This window comes from Cherax quadricarinatus, chromosome 78 (assembly GCF_038502225.1).
Source record: "Cherax quadricarinatus isolate ZL_2023a chromosome 78, ASM3850222v1, whole genome shotgun sequence".
NCBI classification, from domain to species: Eukaryota; Metazoa; Arthropoda; class Malacostraca; order Decapoda; family Parastacidae; genus Cherax; species Cherax quadricarinatus.
In genome coordinates, this window is record NC_091369.1 from 9,323,035 (window position 1) to 9,349,198 (window position 26,164).

The 26,164-nt window shown below is 37.3% G+C and overlaps 1 protein-coding gene across 22 annotated transcripts in view; it reads right to left on the bottom strand.

Annotated features, from left to right (window-relative positions):
* The window catches only part of Patronin (calmodulin-regulated spectrin-associated protein patronin), a 213,072-nt gene that overhangs the window by 66,879 nt on the left and 120,029 nt on the right, over positions 1–26,164 (bottom strand). For 18 of the 22 annotated variants that reach the window (XM_053795430.2, XM_053795420.2, XM_053795424.2 and 15 more), the window contains 5 exons: positions 25,116–25,285; positions 20,914–21,066; positions 17,719–17,843; positions 6,270–6,678; positions 3,517–3,617 (listed from right to left, as the gene is read on the bottom strand). In XM_053795430.2, coding sequence (XP_053651405.1) covers positions 3,517–3,617; positions 6,270–6,678; positions 17,719–17,843; positions 20,914–21,066; positions 25,116–25,285 — 958 coding nt within the window. The remainder of the gene's footprint in view (positions 1–3,516; positions 3,618–6,269; positions 6,679–17,718; positions 17,844–20,913; positions 21,067–25,115; positions 25,286–26,164) is intronic. The other 4 variants (XM_053795409.2, XM_053795421.2, XM_053795414.2 and 1 more) reach the window with 4 other exon arrangements.

Consider the following 26,164-nt stretch of genomic DNA (forward strand, 5'->3'; position numbering starts at 1 on the left):
AACCTAACCTTCCATATAAGTGGGGCCCTACTGTATATCTTTGGGAAAAAAGACAAAAGGACTTCATTAGAAATAAGCCACATGGTTTTGCTTTCTTGGGCTATCCTGGATTAATAGATTTATTTTTTTAATAGTGGCCAACTCCCAACAAGGTAGGGTGACCCAAAAAAATAACACGCTTTCCATCACTCATTCCACCACTGTCTTAATACAGGCACACCAACAGCACAGGTAAGATGACCCTCCAAACTGCAATATCCCCATCTTTCCTTCAGAGTGTAGGCACTGCACTTCTCATCTCCAGGACTCGAACTGGGCTACCTGGTTTCAATGAATCCCTTCATGCTGCCTTGTCCACACTCCAACAACATGTCAAGTCATAAAAAACCATTTGTCTCCACTCGTTCCTATCTAGTATGCTCACACATGCCTGCTGTATGTTCAAGCCCCTCACACACAAAACTTCCTTTACTCCCTCCCTCCATTCTTTCCAAGAACAACTCCTATCTGCCTTCTCTCCACTATAGATTTATACACCATCCAAGTAATCATATTTTGCTCCATCATCTCTAAATGACCAAACCACCTCAACAACCCCTTCTCTGCTTTCTAAATAATACTTTCAGTAACTTCACACTGCATCCTAATTTCCAAACTAAGAATTCTCTGCATAATATTTACACCACACACTGCCCTCTGACACATCCCCACTGCCTCCAGCCTCTTTCTTACTGCAACATTCACAACCCATGCTTCACACCCATATTAACCCTTTGACTGTCACGGCCGTATATATACGTTTATGAGGTACCGTGTTTGACGTGTATATACTCATAAATTCTAGCGGCTTCAAGTCAAGCAGGAGAAAGCTGGTAGGCCCACATGTGAGAGAATGGGTCTGTGTGGTCAGTGTGCACCATATAAAAGAAATCCTGGAGCACGCAGTGCATAATGAGAAAAAAAAAACTCTGACCGACTTTTTTAATTAAAATGCCGACTTTGTGGTCTATTTTCGTATAGTATTTATGGTTGTATTCTCGTTTTCTTGGTCTCATTTGATAGAATGGAAAACATATTATAGAAATAGAGGTGATTTTGATTGATTTTACTATAAAAAGAACCTAGAAATGGAGCTCAAATTAGGGGAAATGTTTGATTTTTGCCAATGTTCAAAAGTAAACAAATGATGCCATTGTCCAATAAATGTCCAACTAGCCATTCTAATATGCAGTCATGAATGGGTTGATGTTATTTATACAATTATTACAGTATTGCAGCAGTCTGCATAATAGTAAGTCTTCTATTTTTTGTTTGAATAAAAATTCAAAATAGAAAGCAAGAGTAATATCAGAGGGGCCTGGAGACATGACTGAAGAGCAAAGAAAATGTTATTTTAGAGCCAGGAATGTCTGCATTGTTCATTCTGGACCTTATTTTGAAACTGTCATATTTTTTAGTTTTCGTGAAACTGGCCAAATTGCAAATTTCTGACCACATTATTAGGTAGTTGAAATCGGTAAATGGGCAGTTTCTTGTACTCAATCAATAGAAAAAATGGAGTTCCAAAGAAATAGCTATGAGTTTGGGCGACTGGAATAATGGAATTAGCCAAAAATAGGGCTCAAAGTGGGCGAAATGGCCGATTTGTAAACAGCGCCGAGGTCGCTAACTTCGCGAGAGCATAATTTCGTCAGTTTTCCATCAAATTTCGTTTTTTTGGTGTCATTACAATCGAGAAAAGATTCTCTATCATTTCATAAGAAAATGTTTTTTTTTCTTTTAAATTTTGCGACACCAGGAGACACCTCAGGATTGGGGGTTGCGACAGTCAAAGGGTTAAGAGTGTTGGTACCACTATACTCTCATACATTCATTTCTTTGCCTACATGAATAACATTCTTTGCCTCCACAGATACCTTGATGAACCACCCACTTTTTCCTTCATCAATTCTATGGCTTACCCCGTCCTTCATGTACCCATCCGCCGACACTGCCACTCCCAAATATCTGAACACATTCACATGTTCCATACTTCCTCCCTCCAATTTGATATCCAATTTTTCCTTACCCTCATCACCTTACTCTTATCAGTGCTCACTTTCAACTTCCTTTACACACCCTCCCAAACTCGTTCACTATCATTTGCAACTTCTCTCCAGAATCTCCCAAAAGCAGAGTATCATCAGCAAAAAGTAACTGTGACAACTCTCATTTTGTATCTGATTCTACATAATTTAATTCCACCCATCTCCCCAACACCTCAATATTCACTTCTTTTACAACCCCATCTATAAATATGTCAAACAGCCATGATGACATCACACATGCCTGTATAAGGCCTACTTTTACAGGAAAATAATCTCCCTCTCTTCTACATAACCTGAGTCTCACTATCCTCATAAAACTCTTAACTGCTTTAAGTTACCTACCATCTATTCCACACACTTGCATTACCTGCCACACTGCTCCCCTATCAAATCCATATATGGAACAAAAACTTCTTTACCTTTTCAGAAATAGTGTTCACTTACATGCTTCAACGTATGCAAAGGAACTACGCAATTTCTAGACCAATCCCTAGATACCTTTTCCCTTCCATACATTTATTCAACAAATGCACAAACACTCCAAAGCTATATCCCCACCTGCTTTTAGCATTTCTGTCTTAATCCCATTAATCTTACCTGCTTTATCCCTCTCATTCTACCCACTGTCTCAAACACCTCCCCTACATTCACATCTGGCTCTTCCTCACTACTAAAAGATGTTGTACCTCTCTGCTCAATGCATGATATCACAGTTTCCCTCTCCATCATGGAACAGCTCCTCAAACTATTTCCTCCATATCTGCAATGCCTCCACCTTCCCATCTAATAAAGCCCCTCATTTGTTTTCAACTTGAATCCAGTCATTCCTTAGGCTTTCTGAACTATTAACGTCACTTCAAAACTTTTTCGTATTCTTAGCAAAATTTGTTGACAGAACCTCACCCACTTTCTCATTTGTTCTTTCACACTCCCTCACCACCCTCTAAACCTCTCTTTCATTCTCCATATATTACACCTTCCTCATATCACCATTATGATAAGAGTACTAGGTGCTCGGGTATAAAATGTACATGTATATGGGAAGGTAGTGATTGATGGTTTATTACTCTTAACAATTATAACTTCATAGAAAAACAGTTCATGTCACCTGTTCTGCGTGTTAATCACATGCAAGCTGGCATTAAGTTTCACCTTTATACAAATAACCTGTCATTAAATAAAAAAACTATTTGCCGTGTTTAGAGTTTCATAAAAACAAGAAGTCACCGATTTTAGTATAAAAAAATAATTTTAAGAAATATTTTATTATAGAATATATTTTAGATGGAGTTTATGCTGTGATGGCATTGCAACCAAAATTAAACTTGAGATTTAAGGAATATAAAGTGAGAAACTGGAAGCTTTTTTTACATAGAAGTTTGAAACTGCATACAGCAATAATCAGAAAACTAAGAAGGGTTGTTGGTACCTTGCTGGCCCCCACTGAGCACGTCTGGTGGCTGGAGACATGGAAGCATACCCATCACTGCCTGGCTGCTGGCCCCACATGCGTCGAACTGGACTTCCCTGCTGAAAAATGTTTAATCATAAATATTATATAGGAGCTGTGAATGGCCCACATACTTTAGGCAAAAGAATAATAATAATATGGATGAATAGCTGAATGTCTTAGTGGTAATGAAACAAAATAGGTGGGAGAATTTCAATGAGGAGTAAGTGGGGTTTGACTGGGTGTATCTGAAATAATGAGAGCTAATGGAATAGTGGCAAAATGTTAAATGATCAACTATGGAAAGAAAAAAGAAAGGGGGAAATATTTAACCCTTAAACTCTCCAAACAAATTTACGTTCACATGCGTAGTGCTCCAAAAGTAGATCTATGTTTTTTTTACGTATTTTCAAATATAAAAAAAAAAAAAAAAAAAAAAAAAAAAAGTATATCAAAGTTTTTTTTTACAATTTTTCAAATGTAAAAAAAAAAAAAGATCAACATTTTTTTACATACTTTCAAATGTTGAAAAAACGTAGATCTACGTTTGGACAGTTTAACCCTTTGAGGGTTTTCGTCGTACTAGTACGTCTTACGCGTAGGGGTTTTTGACGTACTAGTACTCATAAATTCTAGCGGCCTCAAATCTAGTGGGAGAAAGCTGGTAGGCCTTCATATGAAAGAATGGGTCTATGTGGTCAGTGTGCACAGTCTAAAAAAAATCCTGCAGCACACAGTGCAAAATGAGAAAAAAAAAACTTTGACCATTTTTTTTTAATAAATCAGCGACTTTGCAGTGTATTTTCGTATGGTATTTATTGTTGTATTCTAGTTTTCTTGGTCTCATTTTATAGAATGGAAGACATATTACAGAAATTGAGATGATTTTGACTGGTTTTACAATGAAAGGTGCCTTGAAATTGAGCTCAAAGTAGCAGAAATGTTCGATTTTTACCAAACTTCAAAAGTAAACAAATCGTGCCAAGTGTGCAATACACGTCAACTGGTGAGTCTAATATTCTTTCACAAGTGCACCAATAATATTTGTACCATTTTTTACACTAATGCAATAGTCTGCATAACAGTAAATCTTATATTTTTTGTGAGAATAAAAATTCAAAGTGGAAAGCAAAAGAATATATGAGGGGCCTTGAGACGTGACTAATCACTAGAGGAAATGTCATTTTAGTGCCAGGAATGTCTTTCTTGTTTATTCTGGACCCTATTCGGAAATTGGCATCTTTTGAAATTTGTGTGAAATTGGCAAAATTGCTAATTTCTGACCACTGTACTGGATAGTTGAATTTATAAATGGGTGGTTTCTTGCACCCATTCGATAGAAAAAACGGAGTTCTAGCGAAATATTCATATTTTTTGTCGACTAGTACAGTGAAATTGGCCGAAAATGGGGCTCAAAGTGGGCAAAATCGCCGATGCGTAAAGATCGCCGAGACTGCTAACTTTGCGACAGCATAATTCCGTAAGTTTTCTATCAAATTTCAAACTTTTGGTGTCGTTATGATCGGGAAAAGATTCTCTATCTTTTCATAAGAGAAAATAATTTTTTTTTTTTTTTAAATTTGGCCGACCCTGAGAACGAGTTTCGGAGAGGGCCTGTCGACCCTCAAAGGGTTAAGGGTTAAAGAATTGTGTGGATTCTAATATGGATGAAATGTGAGAAGGTGTTTAGGAACCTCGGGGATGGGGGGGAGAGAATGAGAAAGACAATGAGAGAACAAGAGAAAAAGAAAAACAAAATGGGAGAGAAAAAAAAAAGAAATAAAAATAAAAAGAAAAAGAAACAAAGAAAAAAGAAAGAGAAAAACAAAAAAAAAGGAAAAGAAAAAAGGGGAAAAAAGGGGAAAAAGGAAAAAGAAAAAAAAGGAAAAAAAAAAGGAAAAAGGAAGAAAATAAAGAAAAAGAAAAAATAGAAAAAATAGAGAGAGAAAAATAAAAAAAAATAAAAATAAAAAGAAAAAAGTGTCACAGATATCTAATAATATTTGTGTATCTAATAATGCTTTAGGAGATAAACATTTCCATGAACCAGGCCTCCTAAATTGCACAGGAAATAATAAATGAATAATAAAGTGTATACTGAATGTAAGAGATAGTTTTTAAGATTTGCCTGCCATCTGACATGTTTAAATTCAAGGAAACATCGCCAATCCTGCCAGAGCGCACAACATTCAACAGACTTGTTTTGCACTAACTTTATATGATAGTAATACCTACCATAGTGGCTGCTGTCTGGAATACAATAATTCAGAAAGCAGAGGGGCAGTTGACCAAGAAGGTGTACAACTGAGATGAAAGGATATGTTCCAGGAAAGGTTGGAAGGAAGGTATAAAGGTTTTGAGTAGAAAAGGCTTGAGCATCCAGCAGGCACGTGTATTAGATTGAAGGCAAGGCATTTTTGGCATTTCATGTGCTGTTAGTATAAAGAAAGTAATATTTACAAAAAAAAACAAAAAATCATAAAACAGTTAGGTAGCCTTGAGCCCTAGAACTGAGAAATACAGTGCCTGCACAATGAAGGATGTGTGAGTATGCTGCAGTTCAATAGATCAATTGAACTGTGATGTCTTTGGGTTTCTGAAAAGACAATTAGGGATTGAAAGTTGGGTTTCCTTCTCTGGGTCACCCCTCTTTGGTGGGAAATAGCAGATATGAGATAAATATTAAAGACACCACAAAGCAGAAAAAGAAAAAAGATTACTAATAAACTAACCTGGTCATGAAGATAAAATTGACCATGAGCTGGTGCTTGATGAATAGCTTGGTTGGAAGGAGGATTCATTCCATTGTGCATAAGGCTTTGAATCTGCTGCTGCTGATGTGACAGACGCTGGATGTCGCTCTGGATCTCGGTAAGGGAGTCAGTCATCCTGTAAGGTGGTGTAAAAGAGTCTGGGCCCATGGAGATGCGACGTGGGGGTGTTGGAGGTAGTGTTCCAGAATCGTTAGCAGAACGCCAGGTGCCAGGCTCCAAGTATAGGCTCATTCGACGCAAGTCCACTCTTGGATCTCGGGAGGCTCGCTCTCGAGGATCTCGGCCTACGTAGGTTCTTCGTCGCAACTGTACTGCATGAGGGTGGTCCAAGGAAGAGCGTCGAGAGCCCTCCAAACCACTCTCCCCACTGCAAGAACACACCACCACATGCACCACACACTACAGCAAACATGCCAGTCTCACTCAACAAACAACTGTGAGGAGCCTAGGACCATTATTGTAGTTTCAGAATATTTAACTCTGCATTCATCTTAGTAGAGGAAAAAGTACAGTAAGAAAGTTATAATGACAACTACTTTAAAAAAATAATTACAATTAAAAGCTGGTATTCTCTTTATTCAATGACATGCATGACCTTTAATGTTAACATATGGAAACATGAAATTATGTATAAATAAAATAAAGCATAAGAAGTTTGAAACAATGTCTGTAATGTGATGTAATGGTCAAAGCTCTACTACTGACTAAAGAGCATGCAAAAAAGCAAAATTCTACTAAAAGGCCCATGAAAGGAAACATTAAATTTATATTAAAAGAAAATACAATTAAAATATTTAATCACAATGGACAAAGATGCAGACAACCATTCACCAAGCATTCTACTATTAGATTTTAAGGAGGTGCTGTTCTATGAGCCTTGCAATTATAAATACCTATTTCTAACACCAAGTAAATTTATAAATACTATTCATAGTGAATTTTCTGCCTTAGAGAAAACACTGATTTATACATTTTCCAAATGCTACGAGTCCTTCGTATCACATTTGCCTTAAAAACTATTTTCAATTTTGGCAAGTGATAAGACAATAGCGATAACTAAGGAAAGTGTGCTTCAGAAATTATAGCAAGATATTAAAGTCAAAATGATAAACTATGCCTTGACTGTCTATTTGGAAAAAAAAAAAAATATCTAAACATTAAATTTAAAATGGCCAGGAGTTTAACAATTGATAATACAGTACTATACAAATACTGTGCTTCAGTAATGAATTTAAGATACATAAATAAATAAAATGATTCAAAACTCTACAAGTAGCAAAGTATGTGAGGAGAGTAAAATGTTTATGAATAGAGGTGGTTAGAGGTCAGATATTTTCCAGGGTTGGCAGGATGCTGAAATTTGAAGGGAAATTTAAACTATGATGGCTATGCACTTCTGGCAAGACAGCAAAAACAGAGATGGTGAGTGTATCCTTCTTTGGGTCACATTGTCTATGGAAACGGTCGACTAAAAAAAAAAAAAATTCCAATGACAAAAATCAGAGTTACAACCAATATCAATGCATGAAGCAATGGCAGCAGTAATAGTGCTAATGCATGCATTTCTGCAGACTTAATACAACACAAGATTTGAAAAAAAAAAAAAAAAAAAAAAATTATGAAAAAAGTTAAATGCAAGAGATGAAGTTGTTAAAGGCAATAAGGACTGAAATGAAACTACAACATCTGAAGCTGAAGAGAGAATTATACATTGCTAAAATTTAATGACATTACTATTTCACGTCTCCTGGTATTCTTATGTCTGATTCATGGTGTTCTTTAAAGGGATGTTAAAAATAAAGTTTCTAAGATGATATACTTGAGCATGCCATTCTAGCCTCTTCCATGGTTACTTCTGTCAACTTAATAAATAAATAATAAATAATAATTATTTTCTGAAGGTACATACACGCTGGTATGAAAGTTAAAATACTTGTACAATAAGAAAATCTCTCTAATTATGCATAGCATTTCAGGCATGAACTAGAACTAATCATCTTAAAAAGTATTACAGGATATGAGCTGAAACAGTAAAGGAGTTGAAGGTGTACATAAGGTGTGCTGACAAGATAGTAAGATGAACGCAGTTATCAAGTTCACTGTTTGGGTAAAATGTTGTTGATAACGGTTCCATAGAACTGAATTTAATCTCCATTCATTAGGTATCTAAAAGAGATGCGATAAGGCATAGGTTCCCTATAATTTCTAATTATGAACTCTTCTTTCTTCATATAAGATACCTGTACAAAACGCCCATCCTCATCACATCAAATTCATCACTTTTTTTCAAGTTCTTTCAATCTCTTGTATTCCATAACTCAACAAATATTCAAACCACTTAAAAGCATTTTTCTGAACTTATACACCATCTGTTCTACAAACCTCTGACTGTGTAAAATCTATCATCACATTTCCCTAATTACAAGTACCTTTTCATGTACTGGTACCAACATGGATGCCGAAAGACTAAGTCAATTCTAAATACACCTCTCTCAGTGTGTCACTGCCACACTCCTGGCAAGGAAAATAAAAATTTATGAACATCAAATATTTCTTGACATGTACAGTTATATTTCTTGCACTCATAATACATACCAAAGACTCGTCTAATCATTGGCATTCCCTTTAACTTTCGTACTCGCAGCTATAGATCTACAGATGGTTTTCTCAATACTCCTTTCCCCATTATTATAAACATGTCTATTTCAGCAGTATTTTTGTCCCTCTGGCAATTCTGCTAAGCCCTGATATCCATGATCAAACCTCTTTAGTCTTTTTATCTCCTCCCCACTTTACTTTTTATTTTCTCTGGTTCATATATTATTGTACACACACACCCCTCTATGCATTCTCTTCATAAATGCTGTATTTTTTAAGAAACAGCATCTGTTATGTAAACAAACCATGGCTAAAAACCTGCTGTTTAAGACAACCTTACTTTCTTCTCATACATTCCTTTATTATTTCTAAATTTCCTGAAAGATACACAGACATCTAACAGACTTCTTATACTCAAGTTATCTGAATGAACAAGTTTCTAGATATGTATGAAGACTGTAATCTGCAATAAATCATTAAGGCCAAATGAATGACTAGAAAATTATTAAGTGGTAAAGGCAATATGAATAATAAAAAAATGAAGACTGATAACAAGTCCTGAATTAAAGATTGGTGCCCATAAGTGCGCTATTCAATAAAAAGAGACCGACCTGATATATATAAAAAAATAAACAAAAAAAAACAATTACTTATACACTAATATCATGGGGTAAACCTACGTAGTAGGTTGGTAGACAGAAACTGCCCAGGGAGGTACTACTGTCCTGCCAAGCAAGTGTAAAATGGAAGCCTGTACTTGTTTTACATGATGGTAGGACTGCTGGTGTCTTTTCTCAGTCTCATAAACACGCAAGCTTTCAGGTACGTCTTGCTACTTATACGTAGGTCACACTACATATACATGTACAAGCATATATATTACACACACACACCCCTCTGGGTTTTCTTCTATTTTCTTACTAGTTCTGTTCTTGTTTATTTCCTCTTATCTCCATGGGGAAGTGGAACAGAATTCTTCCTCTGTAAGCCAAGTGTGTTGTAAGAGGCGACTAAAATGCTGGGAGCAAGGGGCTAGTAACCCCTTCTCCTGTATAAATTACTAAATTTAAAAATAGACTTTTTTCTTTTTGGGCCACCCTGCCTCAGTGGGATACAGCCGGTTTTATTGAAAAGATCATGGAGTGAAGAATAAATTCATGGCTAACAAACCTTCAACACACATGACAGATGAATGAAGATCAGACAGGATAGAGAAAGATGAATGGACTGCATAATCCTGGCCAATAAGAAAACCTTTGATAATGTGCCACACAGAAAATAACTTAGCAGCACTAAAATACAGTGAGGAGTAATAGGAAAGGTGTTGGCATGGATTGAAGAATACGGTACTTGAAAGATTGGCAACATTTTCAAAACGTGCTCTTCCTGATACACAAGATTAAATCTTCAGGATTCCAGTGTGGAATCCTCACATAAGTGGAAATGAAGTAAAATTCAAGATCTAAAGAAGCTATGATCTAAAGATAAGTAAAATAACATGAGTCAAGCATGAAAATCCAGGCCCCTATCTCAGCAAGAACAAGCACAAGAGGGATATGATGCTGATACCTGCTCCAAGTCATATATACACAATAGAAAAAAAGTATTATTCAAGAACTAACTACTGTATAACTAGGTAATCTGCAAAATACAGGATCTAAACAGTCACAGGAATTTACAACACTTATTTAACCCAAGACAGATGATGAAGTAAAATGACTTGGGTGGGGAGTACAAGCAGGCTCCACCCACAGATTTACAAGAATATATGAAAGCTTTGTTGCACATGTTCACTTAAAGATTAAGAGTCAAGAGCAAAAATTTAATATTCCCACACACTGATTGGTAACTGTACAATTGGAATAGGTCCAAAGGGAAGGGTTTGCTACAACTACTGAACATTTACAGTATATGACTAATTACTTTAGATAGGAAGCCACAAATGTAGATGTATTCTTATACCACATAAAGGCAATCAATTATACACACTACATACACAAGTGGTAGGGAAAGGACTTGCACAGCCCCGTCTTACTCTTACCCTAAGCTTTCACTGAGGATGATCTAGTTGTCCAAGGTAAATAAAAATATAGCTAGTATAGTTCTCAAGATGGGCAACATTATTAATACAATGGTAAAATTGAAGGACCAAGAGCCTTAGAACCTCTGAAAAATCTGATCAAGAACAGCATCTCCTTTCTATATTTATTTCATAAGAGTTATAATCTTTCTCTGCATGTATACTGTTAGTAGGGAAGCATTTGAATCAAAACAGAGAATGTCCAAGTCGTCTCACCAAGGAACTGATCAATGAAAAAATATTCTTGAGGATGAATGCACAAAAACCTTAGTTGCACAAAAGAATGTTGTAATCAACTAATGTACATGAATAATAGAGTCGTTTTAATTATATATTCAGCAATACTTATTATTTACACCTTAAAACTATGATAAAATTTAAATACTTTGATAGTTAAGAAATAGTAAATCATCTTGTAAGTAATAAAGTACATTTTAAAACAAAAATCAGTTCCTTAACTCTTATTTAGTTAGAAAAGCATTATACAGCAAGAGACACTTGTGACATTCTCACTACTACAGATAAGTACCAGACATTTACCTGTGTGTTGGCCCTTTCAAGAGCCTGGCTACCTGACTTCGTTACTGGTAACGTGACCTGGCTACCTCACTAGGTCACCAAGTCTGGCAACTTGACCTGGTTACCTGACCTTATTAATAGGGGCAGTATATTAAGAATTCACTCCCCATTGCAAGTGTTGAACGTGAAGTTTCCTGCTTATGTCTATAGAAGGCAATGGAATCTCATTTCTTATTTACTGATGATAAAATATGAGCCCCGAGCCTTCTTGACATTGACACTAAGCAGAAATCATCACATGCAACTGCTGTTGTGGTACACAAGACACCCCTGTCTTGTATTTTTGTGTTCTCTACACTTGTGAGCAGGTGTTGGCATGGTTATATTAATGACCTGTCTGTACTTTCAAGAAGTAATCTATGAATGTACAATGCACCCACTGACATGCTTGATTACTGTATACCTTAACTATTGAAGTGCAATACAAAGCATAGATGAACACCTTGCCATCACCTTTTGTTACAATGTCATATACAATAAGCCAAACATTGTAAGTCTCTAGTTGTGATATCAATCCAGTATCTAATAGTCATAATGTTACAAGAAAATGATTAGCACGTTATAGTAGCATTAATAATTTTAGTTTGGTTTTTCAAGATTTTGAACACTGGATTTTACAGTTATCTAAATTCTTTAATACCTAAACACACAACTTCTGGCACACTAACATAAGAAGTAAAAAAAGTCCTAGCATACAGTACAAAATTCCTCGCTTAAAAAAATATAAGCTAGAAATGCATAAACTGATATTGTAGCTATTGAATGCCAGGCAAAATAAGCAATACTAATGCAAAAGTCTTAACTATGGCTGGCAAAAATAATCTAGCGGCATTGAGCAACTGCAAATGAGGTAGCAACTCATTCTCAGTCTATCATGTTATCTAAAAGCTTATAAATAAGGCCCCTCGAAAATCCAAAATATGATCAAATATGCATCTATACTGTCTAGCCAGTTGAAGTGTGCATGTATGTATGTACATGTATGCTTATCACATCATTCCAATTTTCAATGTGTGGATAAGCACTTTTTAAGACATTTATAATACATAAATGCACATCCCTACGTACATGACTTCTCCGTTAATTAATTATACTAAGACAGCTGATCAAGTATCCAACTGTATATCATAAAACAGTAATGCTTATTATTAAATAACAAAAAAGGCACAATACCGTGACTGGAACGATACACAAATAACCCGCACATAAAAGAGAGAAGTAGTAGTAGGTTGGTAGACAGCAACCACCCAGGGAAGTACTACCATCCTGCCAGATGACTGTGAAACAGAAACCTGTAACTGTTTTGCATGATGGTAGGATTGCTGGTTTCTTTTTCTGTCTCATAAACACGCTAGATAACAGGGATATCTTGCTACTCCTACTTACACTTTGGTCACACTTCACAGACATGTACATGCATATATATATATATACATACATCTAGGTTTTTCTCCTTTCTCTAAATAGCTCTTGTTCTTCTTTATTTCTTCTATTGTCCATGGGGAAGTGGAAAAGAATCTTTCCTCCATAAGCCATGGGTGTCGTATGAGGCGACTAAAATGCCGGGAGCAATGGGCTAGTAACCCCTTCTGTAGACATTTACTAAAAAAGAGAAGAAGAAAAACTTTATAAAACTGGGATGCTTAAATGTGTGTGGATGTAGTGCGGATGACAAGAAACAGATGATTGCTGATGTTATGAATGAAAAGAAGTTGGATGTCCTGGCCCTAAGTGAAACAAAGCTGAAGGGGGTAGGGGAGTTTCGGTGGGGGGAAATAAATGGGATTAAATCTGGAGTATCTGAGAGTTAAAGCAAAGGAAGGGATAGCAGTAATGTTGAATGATCAGTTATGGAAGGAGAAAAGAGAATATGAATGTGTAAATTCAAGAATTATGTGGATTAAAGTAAAGGTTGGATGCGAGAAGTGGGTCATAATAAGCGTGTATGCACCTGGAGAAGAGAGGAATGCAGAGGAGAGAGAGAGATTTTGGGAGATGTTAAGTGAATGTATAGGAGCCTTTGAACCAAGTGAGAGAGTAATTGTGGTAGGGGACCTGAATGATAAAGTAGGAGAAACTTTTAGAGAGGGTGTGGTAGGTAAGTTTGGGGTGCCAGGTGTAAATGATAATGGGAGCCCTTTGATTGAACTTTGTATAGAAAGGGGTTTAGTTATAGGTAATACATATTTTAAGAAAAAGAGGATAAATAAGTATACAAGATATGATGTAGGGCAAAATGACAGTAGTTTGTTGGATTATGTATTGGTAGATAAAAGACTGTTGAGTAGACTTCAGGATGTACATGTTTATAGAGGGGCCACAGATATATCAGATCACTTTCTAGTTGTAGCTACACTGAGAGTAAAAGGTAGATGGGATACAAGGAGAATAGAAGCATCAGGGAAGAGAGAGGTGAAGGTTTATAAACTAAAAGAGGAGGCAGTTAGGGTAAGATATAAACAGCTATTGGAGGATAGATGGGCTAATGAGAGCATAGGCAATGGGATCGAAGAGGTATGGGGTAGGTTTAAAAATGTTGTGTTAGAGTGTTCAGCAGAAGTCTGTGGTTACAGGAAAGTGGGTGCGGGAGGGAAGATGAGCAATTGGTGGAATGATGATGTGAAGAGAGTAGTAAGGGAGAAAAAGTTAGCATATGAGAAGTTTTTACAAAGTAGAAGTGATGCAAGGAGGGAAGAGTATATGGAGAAAAAGAGAGAGGTTAAGAGAGTGGTGAAGCAATGTAAAAAGAGAGCAAATGAGAGAGTGGGTGAGATGTTATCAACAAATTTTGTTGAAAATAAGAAAAAGTTTTGGAGTGAGATTAACAAGTTAAGAAAGCCTAGAGAACAAATGGATTTGTCAGTTAAAAATAGGAGAGGAGAGTTATTAAATGGAGAGTTAGAGGTATTGGGAAGATGGAGGGAATATTTTGAGGAATTGTTAAATGTTGATGAAGATAGGGAAGCTGTGATTTCGTGTACAGGGCAAGGAGGAACATCTTGTAGGAGTGAGGAAGAGCCAGTTGTGAGTGTGGGGGAAGTTCCTGAGGCAGTAGGTAAAATAAAAGGGGGTAAGGCAGCTGGGATTGATGGGATAAAGATAGAAATGTTAAAAGCAGGTGGGGATATAGTTTTGGAGTGGTTGGTGCAATTATTTAATAAATGTATGGAAGAGGGTAAGATACCTAGGGATTGGCAGAGAGCATGCATAGTTCCTTTGTATAAAGGCAAAGGGGATAAAAGAGAGTGCAAAAATTATAGGGGGATAAGTCTGTTGAGTACACCTGGCAAAATGTATGGTAGAGTTATTATTGAAAGAATTAAGAGTAAGACAGAGAATAGGATAGCAGATGAACAAGGAGGCTTTAGGAAAGGTAGGGGGTGTGTGGACCAGGTGTTTACAGTGAAACATATAAGTGAACAGTATTTAGATAAGGCTAAAGAGGTCTTTGTGGCATTTATGGATTTGGAAAAGGCGCATGACAGGGTGGATAGGGGGGCAATGTGGCAGATGTTGCAGGTGTATGGTGTAGGAGGTAGGTTACTGAAAGCAGTGAAGAGTTTTTACGAGGATAGTGAGGCTCAAGTTAGAGTATGTAGGAAAGAGGGAAATTATTTCCCAGTAAAAGTAGGCCTTAGACAAGTATGTGTGATGTCACCGTGGTTGTTTAATATATTTATAGATGGGGTTGTAAGAGAAGTAAATGCGAGGGTCTTGGCAAGAGGCGTGGAGTTAAAAGATAAAGAATCACACATAAAGTTGGAGTTGTCACAGTTGCTCTTTGCTGATGACACTGTGCTCTTGGGAGATTCTGAAGAGAAGTTGCAGAGATTGGTGGATGAATTTGGTAGGGTGTGCAAAAGAAGAAAATTGAAAGTGAATACAGGAAAGAGTAAGGTTATGAGGATAACAAAAAGATTAGGTGATGAAAGATTGGATATCAGATTGGAGAGAGAGAGTATGGAGGAGGTGAATGTATTCAGATATTTGGGAGTGGACGTGTCAGCGGATGGGTCTATGAAAGATGAGGTGAATCATAGAATTGATGAGGGGAAAAGGGTGAGTGGTGCACTTAGGAGTCTGTGGAGACAAAGAGCTTTGTCCTTGGAGGCAAAGAGGGGACTGTATGAGAGTATAGTTTTACCAACGCTCTTATAGGGGTGTGAAACATGGGTGATGAATGGTGCAGTGAGGAGAAGGCTGGAGGCAGTGGAGATGTCATGTCTGAGAGCAATGTGTGGTGTGCATATAATGCAGAGAATTCGTAGTTTGGAAGTTAGGAGGAGGTGCGGGATTACCAAAACTGTTGTCCAGAGGGCTGAGGAAGGGTTGTTGAGGTGGTTCGAACATGTGGAGAGAATGGAGCGAAACAGAATAACTTCAAGAGTGTATCAGTCTGTAGTGGAAGGAAGGCGGGGTAGGGGTCGGCCTAGGAAAGGTTGGAGGGAGGGGGTAAAGGTGGTTTTGTGTGCGAGGGGCTTGGACTTCCAGCAGGCATGCGTGAGCGTGTTTGATAGGAGTGAATGGAGACAAATGGTTTTTAATACTTGACGTGCTGTTGGAGTGTGAGCAAAGTAACATTTATGAAGGGGTTCAGGGAAACCGGCAGGCCGGACTTGAGTCCTGGAGATGGGAAGTACAGTGCCTGCACTCTGAAGGAAGGGTGTTAATGTTGCAGTTTAAAAACTGTAGTGTAGAGCACCCTTCTGGCAAGACAGTGATGGAGTGAATGATGGTGAAAGTTTTTCTTTTTTGGGCCACCCTGCCTTGGTGGGAATCGGCCAGTGTGATAATAAAAAAAATAATAAAAAAAGAGAGAAGCTTACGACGACGTTTCGGTCCGACTTGGACCATTGACAAAGTCACACTAACCAGAGGTGGAGCAGGACGGCTATATATAGGCAGGAAGAGGTGGTGGTAGTAGTAGTAGTAGTAATACAAGAGTTGTATATAATACCGACAAGATGAAATCAAGACACATGCACAACACCCGGGCATCCCCATCATAGACGTTTCTCCATCCAGTGGCTGGCTGGATGGCGAAACGTCTATGATGGGGATGCCCGGGTGTTGTGCATGTGTCTTGATTTCATCTTGTCGGTATTATATACAACTCTTGTACTACTACTACTACTACCACCACCTCTTCCTGCCAATATATAGCCATCCTGCTCCACCTCTGGTTAGTGTGACTTTGTCAATGGTCCAAGTCAGACCGAAACGTCGTCATAAGCTTCTCTCTTTTATGTGCGGGTTATTTGTGTATGCTTATTATTTTTAGTATAGCTATATTTTTAAGGCTGTTGATTGACTAGTTGAGTTATTAAGTTCTCAACAGTATTCTGGCCTTGGAATGAGTAATAAACTACAACTGTTAAGGAGGCATGTATCCAATTTAAAACTGCTGAATAACAAAGACAGTGCACTACATTTTAAGTGAAACATGATAGGACTGGAACATGGGAGGCCCGGTCATTTACTCGAGATATTTTTATGACAAGCATGTAGGACTAATTCTTGGAGAAACAATAAAACCTTTACTTCAAGTTTTTGACATATATAAGATTGAATATACTTTAATAGTTTTGTATCGTCTCTATTTTTATTCCAGTGCTTTATAGCTGATGAGAAGCAATTCTATTGAACAACAAATCTTGTTATTTTTATATATGATGGGCAGTATTAAGTATGATATTGATAATTCTAGCACAAAATTACTAGTAAGAGATCTAAAATGTCCAAGGTAGAGAGTCACCACTTACAAATTTTTTCAGAGACAGAAATCCCTAGAAATATTTAAAGTAATGAAGCCAACCATCCACACTAAAATGAAGATTTTTAAGAGATGAAAGATTGTTCAAGGAAATTCTTAATTTCATACTTTGAAATTACTGATCCAAGCATACATATTGATGCACAGCATTCTCTTTATTTGGTTATTTTGATTCGTTTCACTAGTCTTTTATTAATGTCTTTAATTGTATTCATGGCAGTATATTATACCTATGCTAACCTATTTATAATACAACTGTCTTTCACATCCCACATTAAAAAGAATAACTCTAAAAGCTGGTCTGAGATGCAACATCACCTGGCTTCACTTAATGTATTCTTAATTCATTCCTTACTCTCATTAATGCTATAACCTACTGTGTTAGAGACTGATGATACTGGTCGTAGTCCATGGTATCGAGGTCAGGCGTACGCAACTCTTCTGCTTGGTTTTCCCCTTCCAGCCACCGTCTGGACAAACTAGTCACATCAGTACCTATATCCTGTAGCAAATACAACGACTGTTATGATAAAAAGTATCTTATATCATGAATATCAAAGACCCAGTTAACCAGAACCATGATAACCACATTAGCTGAATTTGGTCTATCAAAATTACATTAAAGGACATGCACAAATTTATTATCATGCACTGCTGAAACTGGCTGAAGAAGTGTACTATAATTTTGTTTTCTCTGTAATTACGTAAATTTTTATGGCATTTGTGAAATAAACCATAGGTATAATAATTATTATGCTCATAATTATGTTAGTAATACAACTAAGATTAGTATTAGAAAGTATGGTGCTCAAGTGTATAGCAATCACTCATGAATTTAAAGTTTTTGCATAATGTAATCATAATCTTATGAATTATTACATTCAAGCATCAAATTTAGACAGTCAACTGCCACAAAGGATGTCAACATTCTGTCTAGCAAAGCAATTCTCACAAACATTCTTGCCAACTAGTACAACAACAAATTTCATTCTTTCCCAATCTTACTAACTCATTACCAATCAGGTTACAATTAAGCCTACCTTATATACCTTTGATGAGCTCTTGAGAATTTTTCTACTCCTGGACCCTGGCCATGGGCCAGGCTACTGAAGAGAGCCTATGAGGCTCAAATACAATGTACACTTTTTTTTTTATATAACTGTGGCTAAATTTTGTCCAAGTGGTTTGTCACTTTACAGTATTAACTATAAAAGTGCTGTGACCACCAGAAAATACTCTAATTATATGGTCACAGATTACTGTCTGAATTAAATTACATGAAGATGTAATATGATCAAATGTGGAAATAATAATAATAATAATATTATAGGTAATAAGTTGGTAGACAGCAACCACCCAGGGAGGTACTACCGTCCTGCCAAGTGAGTGCAAAACGGAAACCTGTAATTGTTTTACATGATAGTAGGATTGCTGGTGTCTTTTTTCTGTCTCATAAACATGCAAGATTTCAGGTATATCTTGCTACTTCTACTTACACTTAGGTCACACTACACATACATGTACAAGCATATATATACACACCTCTCTGGGTTTTCTTCTATTTTCTTTCTAGTTCTTGTTTTTGTTTATTTCCTCTTATCTCCATGGGGAAGTGGAACAGAATTCTTCCTCCGTAAGCCATGCGTGCTGTAAGAGGCGACTAAAATGCCGGGAGCAAGGGGCTAGTAACCCCTTCTCTTGTACAAATTACTAAATTTAAAAAGAAAAACTTTTGTTTTTCTTTTTGGGCCACCCTGCCTTGGTGGGATACGGCCAGTTTGTTGAAAAAAAAAAAATATGGGAAGTATAGTGCCTATACTCTAAAGAAGGTGTTTGGGATATTTGTGCACCTCTGGCAAAACAGTGAGAGTGTAAATGATGGTGAAAGTTTCTTCTTTTGGGTCACCCTGCCTCAGTGGAGATAACCAGCATATACATAAAAAAAAAAATTAGGCTATCTCACATTCATATACAGTGGTATCCAGAGTTTTGAACTGCTCCCAACTCTACCAATTATGTAAGTGTATTATTGTAAGTGCTTTTGTAAGTGTATTTTTGCGGGTCTGAAACGGACTAATCTAATTTACACTATTCCTTATGGGAACAAATTCGTTCAGTAACAGCACTCAAACAGCCTTATGGAACAAAAGTTCAAAACTCTGGGTACCACTGTACTTAAATAGTGAATTTATTCATTCATGACCAAACTGCTTAAGTTTTTAAAATTTGATAATTTATGAACTTAAGACAATTTGGTTTTCCTTGCGAGGTTGTATATGACATCCAACATAACCTTAACCTCAGTGAAGCAATAATGCATAATTTCTATCAAACTTGTATATTAGCTTGTTTTAAGTCATGTTCCTGGCCACACACTGGTTCTCGTCACCATTATGCTCACCGAGATTAATCTTATGCTCAAGAGCTGCTTTTATCCACCAATTTCTCTCCATGGGTACATGCACACAAGGAAGCCCCATTTGGTTGACTACTATAATTCACCATTGCTATATCACCCATTTGTTGAACACTACCTTCCCATTCTGCCTCACATTCCAACTGTTTTTCACCTACCATCAGTCACACTATCACTGTCTTGCCAAAGGCACACAGATACAAAAATTTAGATGTCACTCTAAATGGCAAATATCCCAAACCCCTCCTTTACAGTGCAGGCACTGTACTTTCCACCTCCAGGACTCAAGTCTGGCTAACCAGTAATAGCCAGACTGTGGGAGGGAGTGCCAGGGTCCTGATGGTACTTGCTTCCAGCCTGTTTGCTTGGGTTCACCTTTATTTTTGGACCTTAAAGACAAATCACTGGCCTCCATATGGCAGAGTCTGATAACTCAAGAGATATGCCTGAGGCTGACAGTGGTCAGAAATAACATATTTAGCGACCCCCTTCCCCCCCCCCCCCCGTACAGATTACTAAAAATAAAAAGAATTTATTATTTATGAGCATAAAAACCATGCAGTGGACAGTGAAATATCACGGTTCTGGTTAACAACAATTAATAATAGTCGAAATCACAAAGTATAGTTACTCTGTACTGTATGAAAAAAAAAAAGACTTTTAAATTTAACAGAAATTTCTTAAGAGCTATTTAAACTTATGGAAAAACCAAATGCAGCTCTGTCAAGAGCTGCATTCTCCTTCTTTTATGAGTGGGAAATCACTTGGCCAGAAATAAACAGTGCAAAAGCTTTATCTATGCAAGCCTTCTTATAATCTACTCCAGTTATCAAAGAAATTTATTATATTTAAAGTGACAAAATAGTAATTAATAAAAAGAATCTGTACACTTTTATGCACACCTTATGTATATGAGAATTTAATAGTCACACGTATCATGTTGGAGGTCACATGCCAAAAACTTGGTTAAAAACATAATATTAACTACATCTAATGGGATTTTACAACACTTAATTCATTATACCAAACAAAGCACAACACTAAACCTAGAGAATATAACTCAAAGCATCAGAAAACATGGGTTATGTGTAAACATTAGAAGCCACAGAACAAAACATGTGCCAAAATAGAGGCATGCAACTACACTTACAGTTACCTTCAGTGATAAGTCTGGGTTAGGTGGAGTAGCAGTGGTGGTAAGAGAAGAGGGATGCTTTGGCAGACATTGTTCCACTGAATCTACCATTGTGTCCAAAGCATCAGGCTCTGATGTAGTGGGAGTTGAGGATCCAGTGGAAGACCCCTTTCCCTATGAAGTTCAGGAGAACTCGTTTTGGGGTTACACCATTTTATTATTAGGAGAGTTGGAGTTAGTGGAATCATTAGATTTCCTTGTTACTAATAAACCAGTCTTAGAATGCAAGTTATTAATGTGATAAGGAATATATCTAGCACCAATGATTTTTCTTTGAGTTTTACAAATAGCAGTTAGGTAAATGTAGAAAAAATAGTGCTAACACATGCATGTGTGTGTGCACGCATGTGTGTGTGTGCACGCATGTGTGTGTGTGCACACGTGTGTGTGTGTGTGTGTGTGTGTGTATATAGTAATTACCAATTTGAGCTTGCAGGGGTTGTTATTATGATTATTATAATATTCTTGAAAAGTGCTAGGCCCAAAAGGGTCATTCAGCACTCTGTGGGTGAATGAGCCCTAACTCTTTGTCTCACCTTCTAACTTTTGACATTAAATAACTATTATAATACATCAACGAACCCCAGTGTAGATTCAGCTTTCATGGGATCAATAACCCGTCAATGCCATTTCATTTTTATCTTAAGCCAAGAGCTGTTATCTTACCTCAGTTCATATCAAAGCCCAGTTTAATCTAATATATATGACCACCCTCCCTGGGATGCCATCCACAACGACCAGCTACCTACTTATTATTCGTTGTACAAGGGAAACAGGTGTAAAGGCACATGGCCCAATGTTTCTATTCACACCAGGATTGCACCAGAGTCCACTCAGCTGTGAACCGAAGGTGCTGCCACTTGAGCCTCATCATTTGCAAAAGAGAAATGTTAACTGAAATCCCTGTGGGTTCAGTGTACAATTTAAAAGAATGCCCTCCTGAACTTGTTGCACCCCTAATAAAGAGCCCATCATTGTCTTCCCAAGCAAAATGCTGTACCAATATAAGCCTGTTCAGCACATTGTCTTCATACCTATACTTGCCAGCATTACATTTGTACGTCCCGTTCGTCCTAACAGCGCAATAACACTCGAGTCTTTATACGGTAGAAACTCGACAAAACCCCAGAAAGCTTAATGTATTCATGGCCTGATACAGCTCTACCCTCAGCAAAATACTGTCTCAATAAAGAGTCTGTTCTACATATTTTAATGTCCAAAACATAATTAAGTTAAAGAATGAGAAAGATGATATGCAATGGGAAGTACAATGCCATCACTTTAAAGGAGGGGTTTGGGATATTGGCAGTTTGGAGGGACATCTAAACTGTTGTATCTGAGTGCCTCTGCAAAGACAGTGATTATGTATGAGTGATGGTGAAAGTGTTGAATGATGAAAGTTTTTTCTTTCTTTCTATTTGGGTCGTCCTGCCTCGGTGGGAACAGCTGACATGTTAAAAAAAAAAAAAAAAGTAATACAAAATACCATGTGTGATGACTGAAATAGCTGCTAAATAGTATGTTCATGCTTTTTCTTTTTTCTTAAAATTATGACAGGGTGTTGCCAAATGAGAGCTTATTTTTATGATATGTCTCAAAACAATTCACCTCTTTCCTGCACAATGTACCTTCAACCCTACAGAGGCCCCTTTGGCAAGGATCCAGTGCTGAAAGTAGTTTTTGCCTTGGACTCTTTAAAAAGTCAAGAAAATTCAGCTGCAAAGAGTGACTGAGTTAGATCACTCATCTCTGCAAGTGCCGCAACACGAACGATGCAAACATACTCTTTAAATTACCAAAAATGTTAGGTAAAAGACACAGGAACAACTAAAAAGGCATTTATTACAGCTATGTTTCACTTGCAGGAGCTTTATCAGGTCAATGCAAATAACACAAGGACACACAATATATAAAGGGAACAAAATGAGGTGCGAGAGATGGGGCATAATCAAAAAGTCATGGTAGTAGTAGCAAATGTGGCAGCAGTGGTAGCAGAAGCGACTTTTTATTGGGCGATGGCAAAATCTATCATTTTAAGTGTGAGAGCAGGGTAATATTTTGTGAAGGGATACAGGGAAACCAGTTAGCCAGACTCAAGTCTTGGAGGTGGGAAGTACAATGCCTGCAAGTTAAAGCAGGGGTTTGGGATATTGGCTGTTTGGAGTGACATCTAAACTGTTGTAGCTGAGTGCCTCTGCAAAGACAGTGATTATGTGTGAATGATCGTGAAAGTGTTTCTTCCTGTTTTGGGTCACCCTGCCTTGGTGGGAGATGGCCGACGTGTTGGAAAAAAAAAAATCAGGTATACACACTGTTGGAGCATGAGCAAGATAACATGATAGGATTCAGGGAGAAATGGTTAGCTGGACTTGAGTCCTGGAGGTGAAAGAAAGAATGGTGCCTATACTCTAGTCATGTATAATGTCAGCATGCTTCTGGGAAGACAGTGATTGAATGAATGATGGTGAAAGTGTTTCTTCTTTTTTAGGTCATCCTACCTTGCTGGGGGACAACTAGCTAAAAAAAAAGGGGGGGGGGGAGGTGGATGGGTGAAGACAACCAGTTAAAAAAAAGGGGGAAAACCAGTTATAAAAATAAAGTCAGCAAGAAACCTAGGGGCACTTCTAAGAGAACACATGTGTGTGCAAATGCAACAACAGGAACAATAAAGTGTGTACAACACTACTATCTCCAGCCACCTGATGAAATGGAATGACACCCACTTAGTCTTAAGAAACAAGATACCTGCAAATGAAAATGCGCAGAAATGGTATTAATCTCCACTGCAGATACAGTTACACAGAACAAAGGCAACTTCATCTCTGCAACATTAGCAAGAATCCTCCTAAAAACCATAAAACCTACTATCACCTGACAAATGGTCTCTTCTACTACTGCCAATATTACATCTACCAACACAACTATGATGTCTTGATTAAGCCCTGCCTGACACACCTCACTGTTTTCTTCACATACCATCTGTATTCTTATATTGTCCATTACCTTGATATATCCCCTACTCAAGAAAATAGTCAGAATAAATGTTTTATAAGCAGCCTGTGTCCATTTACCAAACATAACGATGTATGATCATAATGTACAAACTACTACTGTACAGGGAATAAACAAGGAAGACTAAATGAAATTTGGCAAGAGAATCTAGATGAAGGAGACATGAATGGAAGGGTGACAAATGAAAAAATGAGCCAAGCAATTGCACAGCAGATGCAAGCTCTGACAGGGCTTCTAAAGTAAACAAGTGTATCAATATACGTCAGTTTTTTTTTCCAAGTTAGGTGGGCTTAAAAGTTACAGCTCATTGCCTCTCCGAAACTGTTCCATTTTTAACTGACAGACTTTATATACACTTGCTTTAACGCTCAAACACACTGCAGTACTATTACCTTGGTAACTCTGTCTTTTTATATACAGCAGGTTGATTTGTAAAAGCTTATACGATTCATTTCAACAAATCAGTTTCACAAAATATTATAATTCCTTATTAAAATCTAGCCCTTTGGATAAAAAAAAAAAATTGTTTTGTCCCTTCTTTCTGATCTTTCATTAACACTATGACCTTATAAAATTCTCCAATTTTAACTTGTCCAATTTGCAATTTCTTTGAAAAACTCTCCTTCCTCAGGTCCAATAGCAAAGTAACAGTATGGGAATACTGTATAATGGTGTTCCACAGGAAATGCACTATTTAGGCCCACCCAACTAATTGTGCTTTTATCACTTGTGAATCTAAGGCTGCACAACCATATGGTACTAAAGATAACCTTCTAAAATGCCAAACTAAACAGCATGAGTATTTGCTAACAATCTGCTAAGCACGCTAAAATAAAACTACCATTAAGAAATTATCTAGATAAAAACTACGGCAATTCACATTCATGTATCAGAATTTAAAATTATCTGGTTACCAAGTATAGCCAGATCAAGCAAGAAATTCTGATGGGAAGAATCGTCCAAATCTTGGACAACTTGGCATACAAACTAGTTACAAGTACAGTATCTGGAAACAATAAAATATTGAAATTATCCCACAGGCAAAAGTCAAGCTCAGACTAGTATAAGTAGTAAAATACTTTACTGTGAAAATATTAAATCCCATAAAATTAGAGAATGAAAAATATAGTTTGCACTGAAAATACACTTACTCCTTTCACAACAGCCTGCATAAAGGCTTCCTTCCCAAGCTTTTGTCGTTGTTTGTTCATAGCCTGCTCCATTTTTCTCTTCTCCGCCTCTATTCTGCGACGTTTTTCTTCCAGTTTCAACCTCACATTGTGGAGTTCTGAAGCCATGACTTGTGGCTCCATATTTTCATCTGCAATAATATTAAAAGTAAGAACTGATAACATGCAAAATTATATTTATGCTTAGAATCTTGGAAGGAAAAATGATCAATGTATTAAGAAAAAGGGGGGGGGGGAGAGAGAGAGAGAGAGAGAGAGAGAGAGAGAGAGAGAGAGAGAGAGAGAGAGAGAGAGAGAGAGAGAGAGAGACAGAGAGAGAGACAGAGAGAGAGAGAGAGAGAGAGAGAGAGAGAGAAGAGAGAGACAGAGAGAGAGACAGAGAGAGAGAGAGAGAGAGAGAGAGAGAGAGAGAGAGAGAGAGAGACAGCAGACAGACAGACAGAGACAGAGCAGACAGAGAGAGAGAGAGAGAGAGAGAGAGAGAGAGAGAGAGAGAGAAAGAGAAGAGAAGAGAGAGAGAGAGAGAGAGAGAGAGAGAGAGAGAGAAGAGAGAGAGAGAGAGAGAGAGAGAGAGAGAAGAAGACAGACAGAAGAGAGAGAGAGACAGAAGACAGAGAGAGAGAGAGAGAAGAGAGAGAGAGAGAGAGAGAGAGAGAGAGAGAGAGAGAGAGAGAGAGAGAGAGAGAGAGAGAGAGAGAGAGAGATAGAGAGAGAGATAGAAAGAGATGAGAGAGATAGAGAGAGATAGAGAGAGATGAGAGAGAGATAGAGAGAGATGAGAGAGATAGAGAGAGATAGAGATAGACAGAGATAGACAGATAGATAGCGGCAACTTGTTGAAAATAATATACAGTGGACCCCGTTACGATTTTAATCGTGAGAGGGCTCATCGTTATCGAATAATGTTATGCAGATTAATTTTCCATAGAAATAATGGAAATAAAATTAATCTGAAGGCTAAAGTATGAAAAAAATTTTTACCACATGAAATGTTAATTTAATACACAAAC